The 23,637-nt window shown below is 41.7% G+C and overlaps 2 protein-coding genes across 51 annotated transcripts in view; both read left to right on the top strand.

Moving 5' to 3' along the window:
- Positions 1-23,637, top strand: part of si:ch211-193k19.2 (uncharacterized protein LOC100034574 homolog) — a 1,126,861-nt gene that overhangs the window by 30,985 nt on the left and 1,072,239 nt on the right. The gene's annotated exons all lie outside the window — the stretch shown is intronic.
- Positions 1-23,637, top strand: part of clasp2 (cytoplasmic linker associated protein 2) — a 70,709-nt gene that overhangs the window by 17,592 nt on the left and 29,480 nt on the right. For 47 of the 50 annotated variants that reach the window (XM_034240914.1, XM_034240912.1, XM_034240919.1 and 44 more), the window contains exons 7-18: positions 3,525-3,595; positions 15,092-15,223; positions 18,698-18,774; positions 18,896-18,988; positions 19,093-19,238; positions 19,931-20,066; positions 20,188-20,258; positions 20,421-20,480; positions 20,630-20,707; positions 21,215-21,382; positions 22,550-22,590; positions 22,978-23,130. In XM_034240914.1, coding sequence (XP_034096805.1) covers positions 3,525-3,595; positions 15,092-15,223; positions 18,698-18,774; positions 18,896-18,988; positions 19,093-19,238; positions 19,931-20,066; positions 20,188-20,258; positions 20,421-20,480; positions 20,630-20,707; positions 21,215-21,382; positions 22,550-22,590; positions 22,978-23,130 — 1,226 coding nt within the window. The remainder of the gene's footprint in view (positions 1-3,524; positions 3,596-15,091; positions 15,224-18,697; positions 18,775-18,895; positions 18,989-19,092; positions 19,239-19,930; positions 20,067-20,187; positions 20,259-20,420; positions 20,481-20,629; positions 20,708-21,214; positions 21,383-22,549; positions 22,591-22,977; positions 23,131-23,637) is intronic. The other 3 variants (XM_034240898.1, XM_034240901.1, XM_034240896.1) reach the window with 1 other exon arrangement.

Genomic DNA, 23,637 nt, shown 5'->3' with positions numbered 1-23,637 from the left:
GTTTGTAGGTACATGGTTGCAGGGTTTAATTAAGGTCTGCAGCCAAGGTCTTGCCAACTAGATCACATATCAACTCTGCAGAGCTGTTATCAGATAATGGAGAGAAAGTGGAAGTTGTGACAAGAGGTTGAAAGTTGGAAAGCGCATTGGAGAAGGCAGAATGGATAAAAGTAGCAAATGACAAGAGATATGCCATGTTTCCCAACACAAGGTTAGCCCGCATGAAATCCTTGATGTGTGTGTCACATGCATTATTGATGGGACATTTTTGGTTTAAGTATCTCTTTGTTATGCCCTTTAATTAGGAAAAGAGCCCCCCTTTCTATCCAAGCCTACAGCCCTACATTACATACATAATGTATTTGTTTTATTTAAATGAAAATATGTTTACACTAACCCAAATAATTGTAATAAAGAAACATTTTGTAATGCACTACAGGACAACCTTAAGGTCAATCCACATTGTCAGAAGTGTTTTTTAGAAGTGTTTTGTATGTCTTCCAGTAATGTAGTAATCTACACTGACCCCCAAACACCCTCCATGCTTTTTTTACCCTTAGACTTTGGCTGTCAACTTGCAGGATTCACTATCTGGTATATTCTGGCATAGGCTATAGGCAAGATAAAAAGATTAATCAATTCATAAGTAATGGCAATTTATTCCTGTTGGTACCTATATGAATAACATTGTGACTGGCAGTCAGAGTTGATCTACATTGAATGGACCAAGCTCTTTAGCAGTGCTTAAGGGGCCACTCATGTCTCTCGCTTTTAATGTCCCATCAAGAGTTGTACCTTTTTTGTTTGTTATTGGTCTATAGTATGTGTGGGTTGTTCTGAGTGGATGCTCCTGATTTGTAATGCCTGGTAATAAAGGTTTAAGATGTAGTTTACTATCAAAATCAAGGAATGGTTTTACCCCAAATTAGCTTCTTCCCTAATTCAGGTCCCAGACTGTTAAGAACAGGATTGTTGAGAGTTTGATTTAATCATTCGGGTCAGTTCATCTGGTCAGTGTTCTGCACCTCGGATGAGATCACTCGTCCAACAGTGAACCTGATTACTCCTCTTAGACTGACAGTAACTCGGGTTAACCCTGCTCTGGCTGTCAGCCTGAATGGGTCAGCAAGTATTATCTGACCCAGCTCCTTCTGTCCTGCTTTGAATGTAGGTCAGACATTACCTGGATTTCTTTGTTCTAACTCTAGCAGTGATTCGTACGGAAGTCCTATTCTAGATTTGAGTCCATTGTTAATGGTCCACTACATGGGAATAACCTTGGAAAGCTGTCTCCTATTAATAGGTCCGATGCTGATTGATCAATGATTATTCTATAGACCTGCTTCACGCATATTTCTTGTTCGAGAGTGAAATGATCTGCCTGACAAGTGTTCTGAAGTCTGCTTGATTCAGGTGCAAGCTTTTTAATGACCGATGACCTGTGCCCAACACAGATTGATATTTCAGTGTAAAAGGTGCAGCAGTGTGAAGATGGGATGCTGGAATCAAAAGATGTGAGGAGGGAGGTTTAAGTAAAAAAGATAAATAGAAAGGAAGGAGGGAAGGCAAGGGTTGGAGAGACATGGAGGGGGGAGGATAAGCACCGCTTTCTATCTGCCGCTAGCTGTGCAACCCCTCCCCCTCTGACGAGTGTGTATATGTGTGCGTGTCTGGGTATGGGAGGGAGGTTATGTAAATGGTAACTGAATCTCTTCCCTGCCTGTCACATAAACTGGCCTGTTTGTCTCTCTGACACACACATGCACGCAGAGACCCCGTCTGAGATTTAACCTTTTGTACCGCTGTGGACATTTCTCAGTGTGCTCAGGATACAGTAGGTGGCGCTTTGTCCTATGCCCATAGCATGCTTTGCTCTTTCCTTTTTTTGGCTCCTTTTCTCTCTCTCCCTCACGCCGTCGCTCCCTCCTCCCGTCTTCCACCCTCCCTCCCCTCTCGGAGCCACTGCACCATGTTGGATACAAAGAGCTGAGGGAAGTCGAGGACCAGAGTGTGTCACTAGCATGGGAGCTAACGCTACATTGCGCAGCAACCTATTAAATAGTCCTCTGGGAAATACTGAGGCAAATGAGTATTGAAGACTTAAGGCTGGGCTATTTCTGAACTGAATAGACATACTAATGAAAGAAAAGGACCCACGTGAGAGGACTACACATCAGAGGAGCACCTCGCAACGTTAATTGTCACTTGTCTTGAGCTGTTAAGCTGTCCTAGTTGTGGACCTGCGCCGAGACAGCAAAAGACAAACAGACAGAAAGAGGACGGTGTGTATGACGCTTATTCCTGTGTGCTGACATCCATGGCTAACCTTTAACAAGGAGACATGAGGGCATGTTACTTGACGTTGTGTCTGTGTTATTGTTATACCATTCATTTATACGTGATCAAAGCTGCGCAATGTGCTGGAAAGGTTTGAGGCTATTATTTGTGCTATTATTTGATATTTGCTGGACTGTGATCTGGAAAGACCTTACAGTATTAACATGCAGAGAATCTTACCTGTGTCGCACTGAGCAGACCTGGCTCGGCATTGCGTTTGTTTTTATGTGTTTAGTGCTGAGCAGGATGTTGAAAGGACTCGTGTCGTGTTGCTGCTGAAGCCTCATGTGTGTGATGTAGACACACCCACCCTCAGGCAGACAGATTGACAGACAGACAGACGGGCGGGCGGGCAGTCCACATGTTGCTGCTGATCATACCTTCACTTGAAATTCACAGCACATGTCTGTCTGTGTCTAGTTAAAAAATGTGTGTGTGAGCGTGCATCCATCTGTGTGTGCTCCCTTGTCATGATTCTGACTTGAGGTGATTGTGTAAGGTTTTATAATTCAGTATCATTGTGATATATCCAATTTAGGGATGAGGGATTATTCAATGGTGATGATTTATGATCTTTTAATGTAATTCTAGTGCAATTAATTACTAACTATATTGATATATAGTTATACACAATTACACCCTATTATAGATTATAAGTTCATATATTAACTACAAATGTGTTAGGAAATTAGATGTTAGATCATCACAATATTGCAGTTCAGTGCTTGAACCCGGATTCAAGCCGGAATCCGGGTTAATCTCATTATTGTCCTAATCTTAGTACTCCGTATTTATGTGCATGCATGTGAAACAGTCAATGTATAGCTGGAAATATATATATTTATTTTTTTATACTTACATTCTACGTGAATCTGTTATGTTCATTTTGCATTAAAGTTCACAGTAAATGAGAAACCACCCAGTACTTTTCAAGGATTTAATTCACAAGAGTACAAGAGTTTAAGCACATGGTCATTAAACTATTTGTACTATGTTTAATTACCACAAAACATACTATATGCGATATATATTGTTATCGAGATTACCTATATCGGTATAGAAGCTTTTAGCCATACTACCCAGCCCTATTACAATTCTGCAATTATAGTTTTTGATAAGCTATGTTGGTATATTTTGCTCTAACAGTTCCTCTCTCTCTCTCTCTCTCTCTCTCTCTCTCTCTCTAGGTTACAGACGTTATTCTCTCGTTTTGATGAAGCCTTGAGTTCAGGCAACATGGCTCTCAGCCCGAGTCACGGTGAGTGCCTTCTCTCTTTTATTTTTGCCACAGTTGTGTTGCCCTCTGAGAGCCACATAGTTTAGCCCTGTTGTCAAGAAGATTCTGCTGCTGTCAGGTATTAGCTGTGTTACACAAGTGTGTGTGTGTGTGTGTGCTTGTACTTGTCTATCTGCATGTGCTTTTGTGGTAATGTTTGTTGCCATGAGCTCCTGTAAGAGGACCTAACAGGATTAATGGTTTAATCCATGTATGTGTGTTTGGGTGCATTTGTGTGTGTTTGTTGCCGGTCAGACCTAGGCTGAAGGCTGAGGCTGAAGGCTGAAGCTGAAGGCTGAAGCTGAGCGTATGTTGTGTGTGTCTCTGGGATCCTCAGGCTCAACCATTGTTGTTAAAACACAGAAGGTTATGGTGGTATTGACGACACCCCCTACAGCAATGTTTTACTTTGTATTTTCACCCTCAGATTAAAACAGTTGGTACAGTAGCTCTTAAACAATTCGATTTTTCAATTATTCACTGAATAACAATGACGTCTTTTTGATAGTTCGAAAGAACAGCTGCTAGCGTTATTGTGCCGTTTCCACCAACAAATACATTGTGTTATGGGATCTAACAGTCTGATCTGCAGAATCAGTTGTCAGCAAAAGTAATTCCAAAAGCAATAGGTTTGAGATTAGTACAAATTAAAAACAGCAATAGAATCTGATAGGTATTTGGTATGAGCAGAAGCAATTGGTACTAAAAAAAGTTGGATTGTTTGTGAGGTAGAGTTGTTACGATACCGATAACAGTATCAGAAATGATTTCAATAAAGCCTGAAATGCAGGGACAGGTTACAAGTAACAGAGTTTAGACGCTGATTCAATATCATATTATCATATATTCTGTCAGCTCATTAACGTTTTTGAGCATCAACTTTGTCAATCTCTGTTATCCATGCTTACCGTTGATGAAACCTCAACAGAAATGATAAAGAAGCATGATGGCTTGTTGTAAGGAAAAATAGCCGCGTCTGAAATTGATGATGGAAGTCGCTAACCAGCGAGCCATCTCACTTCTTTCTCATTTCTGGTGACAGCTGCACTGCCCAACTAAACTACATAATAAAGAAACTTCTGAGACATTCATTTTCTGAATGTATTTGTTCATGTTTGACTGGAGTAACCATATATTAATGCAGGGTAAGCAGTTTACAGCTGTTGGACGAAGAAAGAAGGCGCTTGTATTGCATCAATAGTTCAGATACCAGTATCTAAATGGGAAAAGGTTATTGAAACGTCTCCACTGTGAGGTCAGTTATGTCTGTTGTTGTTGGATCCTGACATTGGCCTTGCTACCTTCAGGCGGCCCGTCACAGTCTCTGTCAGTCTCAATGGGACAGCAGCGGTCGGTGTTGCAGTTTGTGTACTTCGAAAGAGAAGAAACGAGGAGAGACGTGGCTCAGGGTGGGTAGTTGGTGTCGTTGCCATGATGCTGTCTCTGGTGTCAGCAGAGAGACGGAGGGAGAGCTACTTTTATCTCCCACCCCCCTAGGGTTTAGAGCAAGTTTTGTCATTCGGTCCATAATAATGAATTTGTTATGATCAAATGATTTTGTGACTTCTTCTTTTAACTCTTGCGTTGAGGCTTTCTGTCATGTGCTTGACTCGGCATGAAAGCACTGCTTGTGATGAACCAGATAGACATTTTGGAAATATTTCTTTTTTTTTACAATGATGGCAGGCAGATAATGTAAAATAAACATTGCAACACATAGTAGGGCTTCTTGAAACACAACTTCATACCTTAGACACAGAAAACTCAGCACCCTCCCTGTTTGCCTGAAACAGCAGTTCTCAAACCCCTTTACAACCATACCTTAATTGGACTGCTAATCCATGGTTGGTGCCTCTTTAGGTAGCTCCTTTTGAAAACTCTCCCTATCTGACGTTATGTGTTGACAACATTTTCTACTCCCTGAGTAAGCGTGAGGTGAAAGTGTCAGCAGATGCTCAGCAGGGGAACTTTGGCTGCCCTTGGCTGACACCTCAAGTATACTTCTGCTTGTTTCGTTTCATCATGCTGCTTTTTGTTGAGTCACACACATTTAAATTGTCATTGCATTCTCATCCCTGTCTATTTAAGCGCATTTATTATTCATAAGGATCAATCTGCAGATTAGTTTCATGACAAATGATTTTCTATAAATTTGACTCTCAGCTAATTTGAACTTCTGAACTCATGTTTGGCTCTCAACAAGTCACACAGATCAGCCAAAGGCTCAGAGTGAACTTTTTTTGCTGAGAAAATCTAAAAAGAAAAGGGGGACACATTACATTAGCTACTAAGAACTAATACAGGATGCAAACATGCACCTTACACTAAAACACACATCTGCACACAGACACCTGCTCCTCCACCTTGCCCCACATCTAATTTAGGCCAGCTCTTTGTATTTGCTGTGGAGGGTTTTAGGCAGCTGTTGCTGAGAGAACAGGAGAGAGGATGGGAGGTGGGGGGATTGAGGGAGGATGCAGACGGAGATCTCTCGCAGTAGGCGAGTCACAGCGCTGTGCCTATCACTGCCTCTCCCTGATTCATCATGACAGAGAGAGAGAGGGAGAGGGATTGAATACATTAGAGCAGGGCTTCTCAAACTCCGGACAGAACTGCAAATCAATCCGGACCGAATCCTGTGTCCCATAAAAATTATAAATAAAAACTTTCTGATGTAAATTAATGTGTCACACGCATTGCAAGTTTACCTTGACTTTCTAATGCTTCTAATGCCTTTTTTGTCGAGGTTTAAGGCATTGACTACAGACAAACAGTGCCATTTATCCCACTAGTTCAAGCCACCATACTGTATGTATGTATTGAATGTGTGTGTGACTTTACTGGCATTGATCCGGACCAGTGACCTTGTATACAATTCACAAAAGTTTGAGTACCCCTGCATTAGAGGAAAGAAGATAGAGCAGAAGATAACAGAGGACGGGGAGCCAAAACAGACAAAGACAAACAGGAAGTTACTGTGTGTGTGTGTGTGTGTGTGTGTGTGTGTGTGTGTGTGTGTGTGTGTGTGTGTGTGTGTGTGTGTGTGTGTGTGTGTGTGTGTGGTGTGTGTGTGTGTGTGTGTGTGTGGTGTGTGTGGTGTGTGTGTGTGTGTGTGTGTGGTGTGTGTGTGTGTGTGTGTGTGTGTGTGTGTGTGTGTGTGTGTGTGTGTGTGTGTGTGTGTGTGTGTGTGTGTGTGTGTGTGTGTGTGTGTGTGTGTGTGTGTGTGTGTGTGTGTGTGTGTGTGTGTGTGTGTGTGTGTGTGTGAAATCTCATCTGGATATGGATGCTGGCACTGAGACAAAGGCTTGTCCACATATGGTTTTAGATTGAAATCAGCTTAATCTCCAAGCACTTTAACCCCAAATGCTCTGGCTCAAATTGTGTGTGTGTTCCTATACCTCTCCATCAGGTCGTTTCTGGCTAGTCAGTGACATTTTTGAAGTGACCTGAAAAGAGAATAACACTGTGAAGTAGCCTCTTGATGAATGCCCTTTTTCTCCCACTTCAACTCTTTCCTGTTGCAGCAGTATTGGGTCAAGTGTGTGTTGGCAACTCTACTGTTTCTTAAACTGGCCAACGTTTATTTTGAAATAAGCCAGTGGACAGATGATTGATGATGAACAACTCATCACGTTAAGATAAGGTCTATTATAGCTCACTCTGCTTGTCTTGACCCCAGTATTAAAGAGTGGTTTTCCTCCCACATTAGACCAACATATCTACCTAATTGTGAGAAAAGAAAAAGCAATAGACATTTATGTAACTGATAGACTTTTGTTTTGCTTCTTCCTGTCTGTTTTGAAAAGAACTCTTCCTAGTCCAGTTATAAACAGATCAAATGATACAACCTCAATATTTGCAATCTAATAATAGTAACATAGTTGGTATTCATGTTCATATAACGCAGATGATTAAGCCCATTCCAAATGAATTAACAAGACACATTTATTGGTTTAATACATTTTCAGGGCGCACATATAAAAACAAATAAGAATACTTATAATTACATTAAACAAGCATGAAAAAGCATACAGTACGTGTTACTGAAACTTCTATCAAGAGCAAATAATTGAGCTGCGACACAGACTTTTGGTCTAAACCTGGTTAACATCAAACTGATAATTCATTTGTACATTCTCTACATTGCATGTAGAGCAATGAAGCTTGTGTCTGGCGTTTCTGTGTAAGAAATTAGAACATGTCAGTGCTGCTGGCACCTTACTGAATGTCATTTGGTCCTGTCTGAAACTGTGCTTGTTTGAACACAAAAACACAAACCTACACACACAAGCCAGGAGATATTTGCTGCTTTGCAGACTGACTATCAGTTGCAGCTTTCATTGCTTGCATAGCTCAGTCAGTGTTGACAGGGACTGACACATATACACACACACACACACACACACACACACACACACACACACACACACACACACACACACACACACACACACACACACACACACCCTCATTCTGCTCCAGTGCATCTTCGGCTCGGCAAAGGAAACCGTGACCCCGTTTCCAGGCAAGGCTGGTTGCCATGGCAAAACTTTCCTCTGAATATTATGGTTTATCCCATCTTCCCGACGTGGAATTTGGAACTCAAATTATACCTGTGTGTATGTGCCTTTGGGTGTGTGTAATGTATGCCTGTGTGTGTGCGTATGTTAGCATGTTTATGTTAATGTGTGTGTTTTCATTTAAGCTTATTAATTCCTGAGCTTGGCTGGAAATAGAGCGGTCTGTCGCTCATAGAGACCCCCGTTCCAGAAACAACTGGACGGCTGAGACTGAAACATCTGTTCACATCAATACAACATTTAACAGAGACATTTTTGCTTCATTTATTTCTTCTGTCTTGTTCCATAATAACTGAGCAATTAAATTATCTGTAAATGATAAAAGTAGCGTAGACATGCGGATATTATCCGGCTGAACAAAACGTGCATTTATCTAACAGGTTAGTTTTCCACAGACCTTATTTCGAGCTCTTTTCCAAAATCCTATGGAGAAATCCCATTTGCTTTTTTGTTGAAGGAACCAGCAGCTTACTTCCGGGTTTTAGGACGCGTCACTGCACCACTCTATAGCTTCTGCTGCAGACAACATTCCTCCACTAATCATCACTGTTAGAACACAGACAGTAAAAGTGCATTATTATTATTATTATTATTATTATGGCGAATTGTACAAATTGTAGTTTTCCGTTGACACACAAACCTCTTGTAGTTCACTTTGGATCTGGGGCAGTCATGAGCTCTGTGACAGCGTTTGTCCCAGTTCCTGCAGTCTTACTCGTGTTCTCTATGTGTGTCATATTTTCATGGGACTCTGCACACTGTCACATGGCTCTGAGTGAGAATATGTGACATTGCCTGTTCCCCTGCAGATTACTACAGATCAGCACAAACACAGGCTCTCTGTGTATGAGTCTAATTCCTCAAGAGATGTCTGGTTATACTCTTAGTCGCATGTTGAGATTTACAGCTTAAATACGTGTTCACTTTCCTTATTTTCTGTTACTGGAGTGAAGCAAGGCTTGCATCCAATAATGATAACGTTTACACTAACAGATGCACTGTGTATTATTATTACAGTTATTATAACATTATTATTATTATTATTATCAGTAGTAGTAGTAGCACTAGGAAAAAGTACACGTCCCACCGTCCGGGACGTATTATTTACAATATCGGACAAGTAGATCTTTCAATTGACTTGTCCGGCGGACAAGTGACGTTTATTGACAAATTATTGATACATTCAGTTTACAAAAGGCAGAACTCATTCGCAAATTGTACGTGTCCGCCATTGTTCGTTTAGAAATGTTAGTTTCGGTTCTGCTTGTCGATTCCTAAGGAAATGCATCTCGCCGCTTTCTGTACAGTTAGACGGGGGCGGGGCGGGAAGTGTAGCACAGTGGCAGGGTTGGGAAGCAAAACTCGGTTCCGAGTAGGAACAAATAACAATTGTCCGGTACCGGGATTAATAAGAGTTGTGAGGACAGGAGGCGAGGCCGAGCCCCGCGGACTGCAGCTCTCTCATATGCTCCGTATCAGCTGATCGCTGCACGGTGCAGCTCAGCGTCTCTCTCTCTCTCTTTCTACACAAAGCGGATCCGCTGCCCGATTAACAGCCTCATCTTTGTCAAACTTTCTTATGTTCTTTCTCTAACACGTAATGAAGGTTATTAAGCGTTTTAGCTCCTGTGTTGTTAATATTGACCGCCATTTCCTTTATGAAGTGAAGCAGCCTCCCTGTCTGTGTCCTCGCGCTGTCCTCACATCCCCGGACCCTCAGACTCGGAGGAGCAGGGATGTCAGTATTGTTTATGAAGCAGGGTATAGAAAGTACATTATTGAAATGAAAATACTATTTATTTACTTTTACAAACAGTGAACAGTGAGCAGCTGCAGCATGTGTATTGCAGGACATGTGTAAGCGTGCAAGCGTCTTTGAGTTGTAGAAAAGCGCTAGGCCTATAGGCTATACATCTAATGTATTATTATTATTATTATTAGGTTATGTCCTATGTGTTGGACATGTGTGGTTGGACTCTGTCTCACAGGCAGGTTGCAGTGTAACATCAGGAGACTGGGCCAATTGTACATTCTCAAACTGCACCACTTAGAACTAACTAAACAATGCATAGATTATTTTTATATAATTGTATTCAATAACTAAGAGATTAAACAGTATGAAGTGATTTGTAAATAGGAATACAGATTTGACTTAATGTTTTCATAAATATATTTTTCTCCCAGTTTGACTTATTTTGACCCTCTCAAAGAACCGGAATCGAGAACCAAAAATAACCGGAATCGTTAAAATCCAAACGATACCCAACCCTATGTGTGATGCAGTAAAATCTTACCGCTCACTTACGTTAGCGGTGTCGTAAAAACCGTGGGAAAATGTCAAATACGATGACGAAGAAGAAGATTCCAGTGGCCCCAATTTTTGTCCATCCTGGACAAGTGAAAAATGTATTCGGACAAGTAAATTGCCAAACTCACTTGTCAATGGACAAGTACTCTCATTTTCTCACACTGTAGTAGTAACACTAGTAGTAGCACTACTAGTAGTAGTAGTCCAGGATAACAGTTTGTCATAAACATTCTCCCTTAAATACAAACTTAATCTCATGAATTGAAGTGTTAACATTGAGTCAGTGGATATTCAAGTTGTCTATTGTATTCTGTGTAGTTATAGTTGAGACAAAAATACTCTCTTTCTGTCCTTGGTTCTCTTTTGTGTCTGTTTCAGTTGGTCTCAGTGTTCCTCTCTGTGTTGATTTCTGTTGCCTTATTTGTTTGTTTAGAACAGTCAGTGCTGCCACCATGTGGTCACAATTGAATATTTCTTTGTGTTTACAGAACTTTGATTTAATCCCTAAATGACTTTTGCAAGACTGTGATCTGGAAAGAGCTTATTATTGTGTGTGTGCATGTTTAGGCAGATCATGTTTGAACAAATTCAGGGCTTCCAACAAAAGGTGTGTGAAAAGTGTGTTGGTTACATTCAATCATGCAAGTGCATGTTATATATCCTTAGTGCCCTCCATAGCGTGTGCTATGCACGCATACACAGCGGTGTTAAAAACGATCAATTGATCTCTAACTGTGTGTAAAAAATGAACCAATTTATAGCTGATTATTCAATAAAAATGAAATGAGAGATGATGATGACAGTGTAGACGAGAAGAGACCATTGAATGTGCCATTGAATAAAACAATGCTGTACCAAAAAATAAGTGCAACTAAATCATGTATTAGTGCAACCAAATGAGAAAGATTTGTAGAAGTTAGTCTTAATCCCTGCTTTAAATTCACCTCTGATTGATTATTCCCATGCAACTATCAGATCTGCATATTTAAGCCAGTCGTTTTGCTCCTCATTTTGACTCTTCTTCTGAAATGGGAAGAGGGTATTGGAGTTTCCATGGCAACGCTACCTGGTACATGGTGGGGCTGATATTTCACACTGTCTGTTTGTTTGTGTGTATGTGCGTAGACATGTATTTGAATGTTGTTACATATTATTTGGCAGTGTGGTGTATCCTTGGAGGCAGCGGCCGGTTTCCTCCCCATCAATCCAGAGTCCATCCTAATTGAATAAAGTCACATTTAAGTCAGCGGATAAACAGTAAATCCAACTGTTGATTCAAACTAAATTGGATATGTGTATGTGTGATGGCGAGCTTTCTGAACATCTTTGTTTCTGTTTGCCGCTCTATTCATTTGAGAAACTGATCTGCACAAGTTGCCATGGCAACAGCATGTGTGCAGTCTGCTCTCTCTCGCCGCCCTTCACCCAGACACATTTTTCTCCCTTGGGATCTGACTAGACGGAAGCAAGAGATGCAAATCCTGCTAACAGTGATGCTAATCAATGCCGTGGTCGTGGCTCTTGTTAGAAAGCAATTCAACTCATTCAACAGATATCTGATCTGCACACTCATGTCCTTTACTTAAATATAACCGTATCATTGTATTTTCTCAAATGTGTGTTTTTTATGAAAAGGTGGTCTTGTAGTACTCTCGACCCTGATGCTGATCCATAGCACTTACTTAGAACCCAGGTTTCCAATGCTAACGTTACATGCTAATTAGTGTTAGCATAACATTCATTATCTATTAAGCTTTTGGTATATAGAATGTCAGAACATCTTAATTAATTTAAGTTTTGTTTTCTCACTCCAAAACCCACAGATATTCAGAATATGATGTGAAATAGGAAAAAGCCGGACATTTAGTGAAAAAGCTTTTACTATTATTTTTGCCATGAATTACAGTTTTGCTTTTTTCTGTCAATAAAGTAATTGTTACAGCTATAATGCCAATTGGGAAAAAAACATTTGAGGGCCAAACATCTTTAAAATGTCATACAACATATTTATTAATATATTTATTCTTGCTTTGTAATTCAATTTGATCAGATTTGAAATTAAACAATGATTTTGATGAAGTTCACTTTAAGCTATAAGAATATTTGGGGTTGTTTACATCCATACAGTTTTGTCGACATGATGGCCCTGGATTTATTGCACTCTCATTCGTCTGAAGTAATGTCAAAAATACATTCCGTTGACATTGATGCAAAAAAGCCAGAACTGAAGATTGGCAAGGCACAATACCAAATATCTATTTTAAGAATTGGCTGAAAAGATGTATATGATAGTAGAACATTTATATTGAATGGGATACCGTTTCTTCAGCGTTCAATCATCCTCAAATTAAAGGTGAAAATGGGCAAAACAACCACGATCATTTAACTGTCTACAGATTCTCAATCTCTGCACTGTTTTTGTGTGTTAAGTGTATGTGGGTGTGTCTGTGTGAGAGAGGGGGGAGAAGGCCTCAGATGGAGAGGAGTGGTCTTCCCCCACCCTCCCCTTCGACCTCCTTTGATCATTGCCATCACTCTTTTGTTCTTTTGAACGGGAAGGGGGAGAGATTATATGGATAAATATGTTTCTCAGGTTGATGCAGTATCATCAAATCTGTGTTAAAAGGTTGTTGATATTTTGTGTGAGAGAGTGAGCGAGAGAGAGAGAGAGAGAGAGAACGAGAGTGTAAGAGAGTGTAAGAGTGTAAGAAGCTGGAGAGTGTGTGTTGTCAATAGTAATGAGCTTAGGTTAGCTGGTCTGGCAGGGACACCAAGAAGCCCTGTTAATATTCCTGGGGTGTCGTGTGTGTGTGTGTGTGTGTGTGTGTGTGTGTGTGTGTGTGTGTGTGTGTGTGTGTGTGTGTGTGTGTGTGTGTGTGTGTGTAGCCTAGCATTACTATACTTGTGGGGACCTAAATCTGTTTACACAGTCACGTGTGGGGACTCGCCTCCCTTATGGGGACAAATTGGAGGTCCCCATGAGGGGAATCATTAATTTTAGGGTGAAGACTTGGTTAGGTTTAGGGTAAAGGTTAGGGTTAGGCATGTGTTGGTTATGGTTAAGGTTAGGATATGTCTCCAGGAAATGCATGTAAGTCAATGTAATGTCCCCTGAAGTGATGTATACATGGTATGTGTGTGTGTGTGTGTCGCTCCCTTTCTCTCCCATCCCACACACACTTAGTCCTGCCTCCACACTGGTTGCAACAATATGATGTCACCTCTCTCCCGATTGGCTGTGAGGCTGCTGAGGGAAGGAGGAGAGATGCTGGGAGAGGAAGGGAGGGATAGAAGATGGAAGGAGAGAGAGTGAAAGAAAATGCCGGCACTTGTATGTGTTGAGGAGTATACGGACAGCGGTGTGAGGAGTGTTTGTGCAGCTTTAGCCCGGCTATGAAATGTGTGTAAGGTGCGTGTATGCGTCTTTGGGTTCGGTTTAGAGAAGAGGGGGGATCGCGATACCACGCCCTCCCAGGAGCATGAGGAGACTTATCTGCCAGAAGATCTGTGACTGTGAGTGTGTCGATGACTGCATGTGTGCTAAATGCTATTTCATTGCAAAAGATGTATATGTATTTTTTCAAACATTTACTGAGTATGACATGATAGGCTGTGCATTCACTGTGAACCTGTCGCTTGTATATACACACACGCAGGCCTGTCAATTGATTTTGCACATGGGCTGTGTGTGTAGGTAAGTTTGATGTATGATTCAAGGTGTGGGGTGGTGGCTATGGCGCATTTCATGAATGGCTGGTTGTCAGAGCGACTGGAGCGCAACGGCATTCCTCTGCCAACAGTTTCATCTCCACAGTCCACTCTTGTGTGTTTGTGTGTGCGTGTGTTGCTCAGATAATTATCTTCCTGGTGTGTTTCGCTGCTAGATGCACATTCAAAATACTGCACTGTTGTTGCAAGGGTTTCTCAAGTTCTATAGCTAGCTTCCTGGCTAGCTTGAGTTCTGCTAGCATGCAGATTGAGTGTTCGGGCCAAAGAGAGTTCTGCCAGTCACTGGTTGCTTGGGTAGACATCTTGATCGCTGGCTGTGTTTTGTGCTCTTACTGTAGATGTGTGTGTGTTTGCTTTTTCTCTTAAACCATTGGTGTAATGAGTATTGATTTTGAGAGTCCTGACAAAGCTCTCTTTTTAGAAAACAACTCTAGACTGAAAAAAAAAGACGATAAGAAGATGGCAAATCCTTTCCTTATCATCTTTACTTATTATTATTTTAGCATTCAGTTTGTCACACTTTTGCACATGTTTGTATTTAGCAAATGACACACATATGTATTACATAGGTCAATTTCCACATGATATATCTCCTTTCTGTCCTGGACAATCGTCAGTTGTGTTTCTGTATTTGTTGATTGTATTGACAATCATGCAGATTGTGAACAAATATAATAATTGTTCTTCTTTTTGGTCTAATGATGATCTGTATTTGAGAATTATGATTTGCAATATCGTATTAGATCCATAATAATCTTTCCCATGTTCACTCTGGACTTTACTCAATACCATTGTTTACTGAGACTTCTCCTTGCCCACAGTGCAGATTGTAACACTCCTCTCTCTTCTCTCTCCTTCCAGATCGTAGTTTTGAAGATGATGACAGTGTGGATGGGAATCGTTCTTCAGCCCAGGCCTTCAAGGTCCCAAAAGTTCCCAAGAAGCCGGAGCCCTCCGCCACGCGCAGGCCCAGCGCAACCGGTGGCAAGCTCGGTATTTAACTTACTCACACAGTATTTAACACACAGCTAAGATTGTCTGCAAGAAACATCCCTATAATGAGACAGCGTATGTAATAACAGTAGACTTGTGCCTCTTCTAGGCTAGCGGCTAAAAAATACCGACCTTGCAAGCTTTACTTATGTGTCACCAATACTTGTTTTCCAGTGTGTGTCACATGTCTCTGTCACAATTGGATAAATCAGAGCTTTTTGAATGCATAAATACTTGACAAAGATCTCAAGGCCATAAAGCATCATTCATTTTTTACCAGAATCCTTAGCTCTCCCTTTTGGCCTAAAGGCAAGTGCAACACGTTAGGTAAATATTATTTAACTGGAAAGATTAACAAAATATCCCTAGCTAATCTTAAAGCCCCTCAGACATTTCAGTATAGGTTTTTCCTGGAGGTGGGTGAAGGTTCTCTGGCAGAGGTTACTGCTGCGCACATAAAAGTAGATACTATTAGGGGTACAAAGACACCCCCTTTGTATGTCCTTAGAAATCTGAACCTTATGTTCTTACGTGTGGTCGACTCAGGCCTGCAGAAATATACATTTTTTGTTACATCGTATATACATTTTCCGTTGAGAAAGCTTTCTCTCTTCACTCTTCCTCCGTCTCTTCATGGCTGGAGTGTTGTGTTTGCTTCGTATTTGCCTGTATTGATTTTCCCCGTCCTCCTCTATCTCTCTATCGGAAGAAATCTATGTTCCCACGACCATGCAGTGAATTTCCTGCTGCATGCTGATGTATCTGTGTCACCAATCTCACATATACACGCACACATATACTCTTGGGTGTGTGTGTTTTACAAGCAGGCATTCTGTCTTTTACGTGACTCTGTTGGAAACACAAGACTGTGGTCTTTTGTCACTTAGATCTTTACAGTCTTATTGATCGAGGAGCTGCTGTTAAGTCAAGGGCATGCTGGGTATTTTACACACAGGAAGCTTTGATCTTGTTAAGTTTAATGTGATCAGAAAGGAAAATACCTGAGTTGACCCCTTTCACAGATTTGGGATATTCAATCTATTGTTTCTAAATGGAAGCGGCTGTCTGACTTTTTTATTTTAGGGAATTAATTCGTCTGGCTTTTACTCGGTTATTTCAGATTAGCTTCCATGTTTGTGATAGTGGGAAGCTTTTTTGTCTGCATTTGCATTTAGATGACCGTACGCCTACACACTGTGGCAATACCTGACAGCAAAACTCAGAGTATAGATATTTCAATTTAAAAAAGAATAATAAGTCTAGACCTTCATAAAAAGTCTAAAACCATATCTAAAAGGAAGGAAAATGGGGCATGACTTTGCTTAAAGGTCAAGATGGTTGTTTTAAGTCAGCAGTAGCAAAATACTTGGTTGGTTTGAATTTTAAGTAGTACATTTTATTCAGCCTACACACTTGCCTTGATTAAATAGTTGTTCTTATCAAAGTACATTTTCAGCACAAACCTTCAACATAATTATGATTTGTATTGCAGCCATAACAGCTCACCCTGATAACATGCCATACATATTTCCACTCCATAAAGCTGGTAATAAAGATAATTGAAAATGATGATGAAGGGCTGGTAGGTGAATGTTATGCCCAGACTGCTGCCATATTACTCAGTGAGAATAACAGAGGATATTGCCTACAGCTGGCCACATCAATGTCCCCAGCTCTCTGAGGGCTATGTACATGTCGAGATTTCATATTAAACATGATATGAAAGCCAACCCCGGGGAAAAGGAGGAAGGGATATATATATCTTCTGCCTTTCCCTCTGTTTATGCTGACCCTCCTCCACCATGTTGACAACTTCCCTTCAACCTCTTCTATTGCTGCTATTAATGTATTCTATCTTCCACTTAGTTATAATGTAGTAATATCTTAAAAACAGATATTACAAAGTGACTTACAAAGCAAAGTGAAAGCAGAGGGCAACGTAACCAAGGAAAGGTTAAAAATAACCAAAGTGAGACAGAATTAAGGTAAAAAAAAACGTCAAATGACAAAAAACATAGGACGGAAGAAATATTATTTTTAAAAACACGCCAATTAACAAAAAAATCAAAAGCAACTCTTTAAGGCATGTGGCGCAGTGGACTAGTGCGTTGGTGTCATGTGTCGTTGTGTCCCTGGGCAAGACACTTCACCCCAAATTGCTCCTGTGGTGATTGTCCACAGTATTGAGTATGTAAGTCGCTTTGGATAAAAGCGTCTAACAAGTGACATGTAATGTTTAAAAATAAGAGTTTCAGTCCACACGGCGGCGTGCGTTGAAGCTTGCCGGTGGGCGTGTCTGAAACTCGACCAACAACCAATCACATGAACCTCCCGCCCCGGACACACAAGCACATGGTTTGATTAGCTAGAGCTTGTACTGGCATATGATTTGATTGGCTGACGCTTCCGTCGAAGCTTCAAAAGTTGAACATTGCTCTACTTTTGAACCAAGCAAAGCGAAGTCACCCCATTCAAAGTGAATGGGCAGAAGCGTTGAAGCTTCAACGCACGCCGCCGTGTGGACGGGCCGTCAGAAGGGATTTAAAGGAGGTCACTGATTCTGCGAGCCTTTAGTCGTCTTTAGGTTTAAGCCTCGACTTTGGAGCGGAGAGAAGGTCCACATAGAGAATTTAAGGCTGTGAACTGGCACATGTTTCTGCTAAGTAGCTTGGGACCGGACCCAGAAAAGTGATCAGTAAAATCCTGAAATCAATTCTAAATGGAGCAGGGAGCCCAGCTGCTGCACTCTGAACTAGCTGGAGGAAGAGAGTGACTCTAGAAGTCTCTCTCCTCTGAATGTTATATTCTCATCCCAGTGAATTACTCTCCTCTCAGCTCCGCCTTTTTCGTCTTCTTTCTTTTTTTTCTTGCTTTCTTTGTCTCATCTTTTCCTCCCCTTCTCTATTCACTGCTTCTTGAGTTAGGAGATGTTAGACATGTGGTCCGCCGAGCTTCCAGTCCCCAGAGAAATATGATTGACATGCCCATTACTGCCAGGAAGTCCATTAGAAACAAAAGCTGCTCCTACTTGTGTGTGTGTGTGTGTGTGTGTGTGTGTGTGTGTGTGTGTGTGTGTGTGTGTGTGTGTGTGTGTGTGTGTGTGTGTGTGTGTGTGTGTGTGTGTGTGTGTGTGTGTGTGTGTGGTGTGTGTGTGTGTGTGTGTGTGTGTGTGTGTGTGTGTGTGTGTGTGTGTGGTGTGTGTGTGTGTGTGTGTGTGTGTGTGTGTGTGTGGTGTGTGTGTGTGTGTGTGTGTGTGTGTGTGTGTGTGTGTGTGTGTGTTGTGTGTGTGTGTGTGTGTGTGTGTGTGTGTGTTGTGTGTGTGTGTGTGTGTGTGTGTGTGTGTGTGTGTTTGTGTGTGTGTGTGTGTGTGTGTGTGTGTGTGTGTGTGTGTGTGTGTGTGTGTGTGTGTGTGTGTGTGTTTTGTATAAAGGAACACACACATATTTATTAATAGACTCTTCTCTAATTTTCTAGTATCCAAGGAAAGTGCCTGCGGCGGAATGGATGAAGAGGACTTCATCAGATCCTTCACAGATGTCCCTACTGTCCAGGTACATTACACCCAGAGGCAGACTTACAGAAAGTCTCACACCTTATCTTATGCATTAAATGAGACGGGCTATCAAGGTCGAAATGTCTTTTTTTAACTCTCTTTCAAATGTCTCTATGCAGATTTACTCGGCGAGGGATCTCGAAGACAACCTGAACAAGATCCGTGAGATCTGCTCCGACGACAAACACGAATGGGACCAGAGAGCCGCCGCTGTCAGTATTTTCAACTTCATTTTCAGTTTATTTAAGTAATTACCTTTTTTGACGCTGCTTTCTTTGGTCATAATCAGTGTTTTTAATGTCTGTTTTTTTTACAGATGAAGAAGATCCGCTCACTGTTGGTGGCGGGCGCTACCACCTACGACTGTTTCTTCCAGCACCTCCGGCTACTGGATGGAGCCTTCAAACTGTCGGCTAAAGACCTGCGCTCACAAGTGGTCCGAGAGGCCTGCATCACTGTGGCGTGAGTGATGATTAGATAGATACCACTCAGCTCAGAGGCAGTGTCCGAACCAGTAGAGAGAGGAGAGTACCGTTCAAGGTCTCACAAATATAAGCAATAAACTTGATAATAATAAAAAAACATTAAGAACTGCATAATTGATTGCACAGACAGGAGACATCCTCATAAGAGGGTCTACTTAAGAGAACACTCATTTACACTTTATTTACATTGATCTTTTTAAAGCAGAGTTTTTTAGGATTCATCGCAAACACACACTTAAAGAGGCAATGTTGTCGAAGTAACAGGCCTATCAGGAATAGAAGTAGCTTTAAAGAATACTTTCTTTATACCGACTGTGTGGGGCAAAACAGAAAATAAGCCTATTCCTCCTTTACAATAGTCATCAACTACATATATAAAATCAGGGAGGCAAACTTATTTCAATATGCATTAATTAAGATCAATGTCAATTGTGAAATAGTGATTTGAATACACCAGGCCACCAAATGTTCTACTTTTACTGCTAAACTCTTCACAGTCCAAACCCCACCAGCTGACTGTTGCATTATAAAGTCAATATTTGTGGGATTCTGGACACAGTCCCCGTCGATGAGATGGCACTCCCATCCCAACACATCTTTTTATGACACTTTTCACATTTTGGATTTTGCTCTGTGTTTCCAACATGTGTTTGTTGTGGATTCTTGCAGCCACCTTTCAACATTGCTGGGGAATAAATTTGACCACGGAGCAGAAGGTATCGTTCCCGTCCTGTTCAACCTCGTCCCGAACTGCGCCAAAGTCATGGCCTCCTCCGGCGTGGCAGCTATCCGCATCATCATACGGGTAAGTCTTGCAACTGAGCTTCTTACAGTCTCGTTGAGGTTCTTCGTTGTTACCTTTATAGGCTGATTGTTGGATTATTATCCCTTTCATATCTTTTTCATGCTCTGCTTTCTCTCTGCAGCACACCCACGTCCCCAGACTCATCCCCCTGATAGCCAGTCACTGCGCATCCAAGTCTGTGTCGGTCAGAAGGTGAGATTACCATGGATGTTAACACCACAGTGATAAAAAGCCTAATTGTGCTATCAATCCTTAAACAACTATTAGATCCTAAAATGAATAAAGTGCTGATGATGATGTTGTAAAGATAATGTGTTTTGTGATAATGAGAATCCTAAACTGTGTCATCTCCAGGCGCTGTTATGACTTCCTGGACCTTCTGCTACAGGAATGGCAAACCCACTCTTTGGAGAGGTGAGGATTTATTCTGACATGGCTCAGAGCAAACCATGCAAAATTCTACTTTGCAAGATTCACATAAGTGTGATTGACAACGGAAAAAAACATGTTTTTAATCGTTCAAGGTTGACATACATTTAAAACCCTGCATCTTTTCATTGCAGGCACACAGCAGTGCTGGTTGAGAGCATCAAGAAGGGGCTTCGAGATGCAGACTCAGAGGCCAGAGTGGAGGCTCGCAAGTAAGAAGCAAGCATTCAGGAAAATGAAATCATATGAAACACGAGTAGTGTGAAATATCTACTCGTGTCCGGCAGTGGCTCAGTCAGTAGGGGCTTGGACTGGGAGCCGTAGGGTCGCCGGTTCAAGTCCCCGACCAGACCTAAATATGGAGTGTGGACTGCTACTTGGAGAGGTCCCAGTTCACCTCCTGCCCTGCCGTGGTGCCCTTGAGCAAGGCACCGGACACCCCCCTTCCCCCCTCACTCCCATTGCTCCCCGGGCGCTGTACAATAGCTGCTCCTAGTACTACACTCCTGGAACTAGGATGGGTTAAAAGCAGAGAACAAATGTCACTGTGTGCTGTGTGCTCTGCATGTGTGACCATTAAAGAGGGTTTCATCCCTCCCAATTCTATTCTATTCTATCTATATCTCATTGTCCTCCTTTTTCTCTCTAAATCCCTTGATTCTTCCTCCTTTTCTGTGTCCACCTCCATCTGTTACCATCTTCCCTGCTGCCTCTCTCAGAGCATATTGGGGTCTGAGGAACCATTTCCCATCAGAGTGTGACGCTCTCTACAACTCCTTGGAGCCGTCGTACCAGAAGACTCTGCAGTCCTGCCTGAAGAGCTCCGGCAGCGTGGCCTCACTTCCCCAGAGCGACCGCTCCTCGTCCTCCTCTCAGGAGAGCCTCAAGTAATAAACACTCAGCCATTGTCTTCCACAGTTTAGACGCTTTAGTACACATAGACCTCTTGATATACTTCTTTTGAGTCTTTTGAATGTTTCAAAAGACCCAATCTGTAGACCTGCACACCCCCACTGCACATGGATCAAATTTCCTTAGTTTACTTTCTCCTCCCACCTCTCGTAATGTCAGCTTTTCTGCTGTATGCATCAGTAAAAGAAAAATAATTCTGATGAATCAAAGTGGACTTCCTGCTGTTCTTTAGAAAGCCTCTAGAAACTTCTTCCACTTTTGTTAAAGCTTTGCAGAGGTGGAACAAAGACATTTTAAGAAGGTTATTGAGAGCATTACAGTCTAACCCGGCCTTTCTGGATTCTCTGCTTTCTATTTCACTGGGAAACTTAATGCCAGAGTAAGCTGAAATGTAATCAAAGTAGAAAGACATGCCTTCCTGCTACAGTGCTTTATATTATGTACTTGTTGTCAGTGTGGATGAATATAGTTTGAACTCTGTGGCTGAGCCTCAGAGAACAAGCAACCTTTCAGTGCTGCTTACACTATGTTATAATGACAAATGTATATAATGCTGTGAGCATACTTAAGGTGATATCTTCTACTCTCAATTTGTATTTTACTCCATTACTATAAGATGTAATGTTAGTGGGAACATTATTAAAAAAAGATAATTTGATTATTGATCAGAAGAATTAACTGTGTGTGGAACAAATGTAAACATTTTCCTCTGACCGTTTGGGTTTCCATAAATGATCAAAATATTGTTCAAACTACTGACTTAAAAAATATGTGTTTTATGTCAAAACAAAAATAGTGTTTTTTGGTTGAAATAGGGCACACTAATTGGATCACTCATTGCACTCTTTCTGCACTCTCTGATTGATTCTTTGAATCATTGATTTAAAGAATCCCAGGGCAGTGAGTGCTTACATAACAGGAAAAGTGAGGATAACATAATAAAGCCCTAAAGCCTATTTCCACTTGGGTCCCTCAGGAAAATTACACTTTACTGTAAATCTGTTCAGATTTGTGGTAAAGGGACTGAACCTCTTTTGGGGTCAAAGCTGTGAAATACCACTTCTTCATTGAAAGATATTGAAGCTTTTATTTAAAAAAATGCCCACCACTAAAGAAGAATTACTTTTCTCTCTCCCTTGCAGTCGGCCTCTGACTTCTAAATGGTCAGCAGCTCCGGGGCGAGGTGAGTCAAACACACACACACACACACAGCCAGCGGCGGCTACACCTCTCTCGAACCCATGACCTCATGCTCACTCGCTCCTGTGAAAACACACACATACACGGCGACGAACATCAGCTCCTATACAGAGCCATTTCCCATCATCCTCATTTACATCCGCCTGTGTCCGTACAGCCACATCCTGTTATGTTGTTTTTATGTCACTACACACATGTGCGCACGCACAAGTGCGTGTCTGTGTCTGGCTGTTCGTGTACTTCTGTATTGTTTCAGTATTTTGGTATTGTGGTGCCTGCATGTGTTTGTATATGTCCCCTCATCACCTCCCATCCCTTCTCCAACACGCTCCTCCTCCTCCTCCTCCTCCTCCTCATCACCTCCCACCAGTCCCTACGGTTTCAAAGGGTGGGCTGTCGGCGGCCTCCCTGCAGCGTTCCCGTAGCGACGTGGATGTAAACGCAGCAGCAGTCGCTAAGCACCGGCAGGTCGGACAGGCCAGGGGAGCCGGGCGTCTGACCCCTGGCTCCTACTCATCTCTGGGTAAGGGCCCCGTCAGGCCAGTTATATGACTCACCAGACAGACATCAGCTAGCAGGACGTCAGGCAGTCATGGAGACCCCCGAGGAGTCAGATCAGAATAATGCTGCTAAAGTTTCTGACAGGCTGAAGTAAAGAGTCAAAGTCATCCTATGAAAGCTCGCCATAATAAGGACTCACACAGCTCAGTGCTCGGACTGGCCTTTCCACTCTCCTCTCCTGCCTCCTCATTGCCTGTTAATGTGTCCTTTATGTGTGCTATGTATAAATATTTTCTGTGTGCTTCCTCATATCACTGGTTCCCAACCCGAGGCCCCAAACAAATGTTTTAAACACAGTTAGCTTTTATCTCAGGTTTTCATTTATTTCTGTGAAGGAAAAAAATGAAGTTTGTATTTTTTTAAGTTTAGATTTTGATCTTGGAAAAGACAGATTAAAACACAAAGATCTGAACATAAGCTGCTATATTCACATAGACTTCCCGCTGTGATAATCAGCCTCATCTAGCAT

The sequence above is a fragment of the Gymnodraco acuticeps genome, unplaced genomic scaffold (assembly GCF_902827175.1).
Source record: "Gymnodraco acuticeps unplaced genomic scaffold, fGymAcu1.1, whole genome shotgun sequence".
Taxonomy (NCBI): Eukaryota; Metazoa; Chordata; class Actinopteri; order Perciformes; family Bathydraconidae; genus Gymnodraco; species Gymnodraco acuticeps.
The sequence above is the reverse complement of the archived record's forward strand: the minus strand, read 5'-3'. Positions and strand labels throughout refer to the sequence as shown.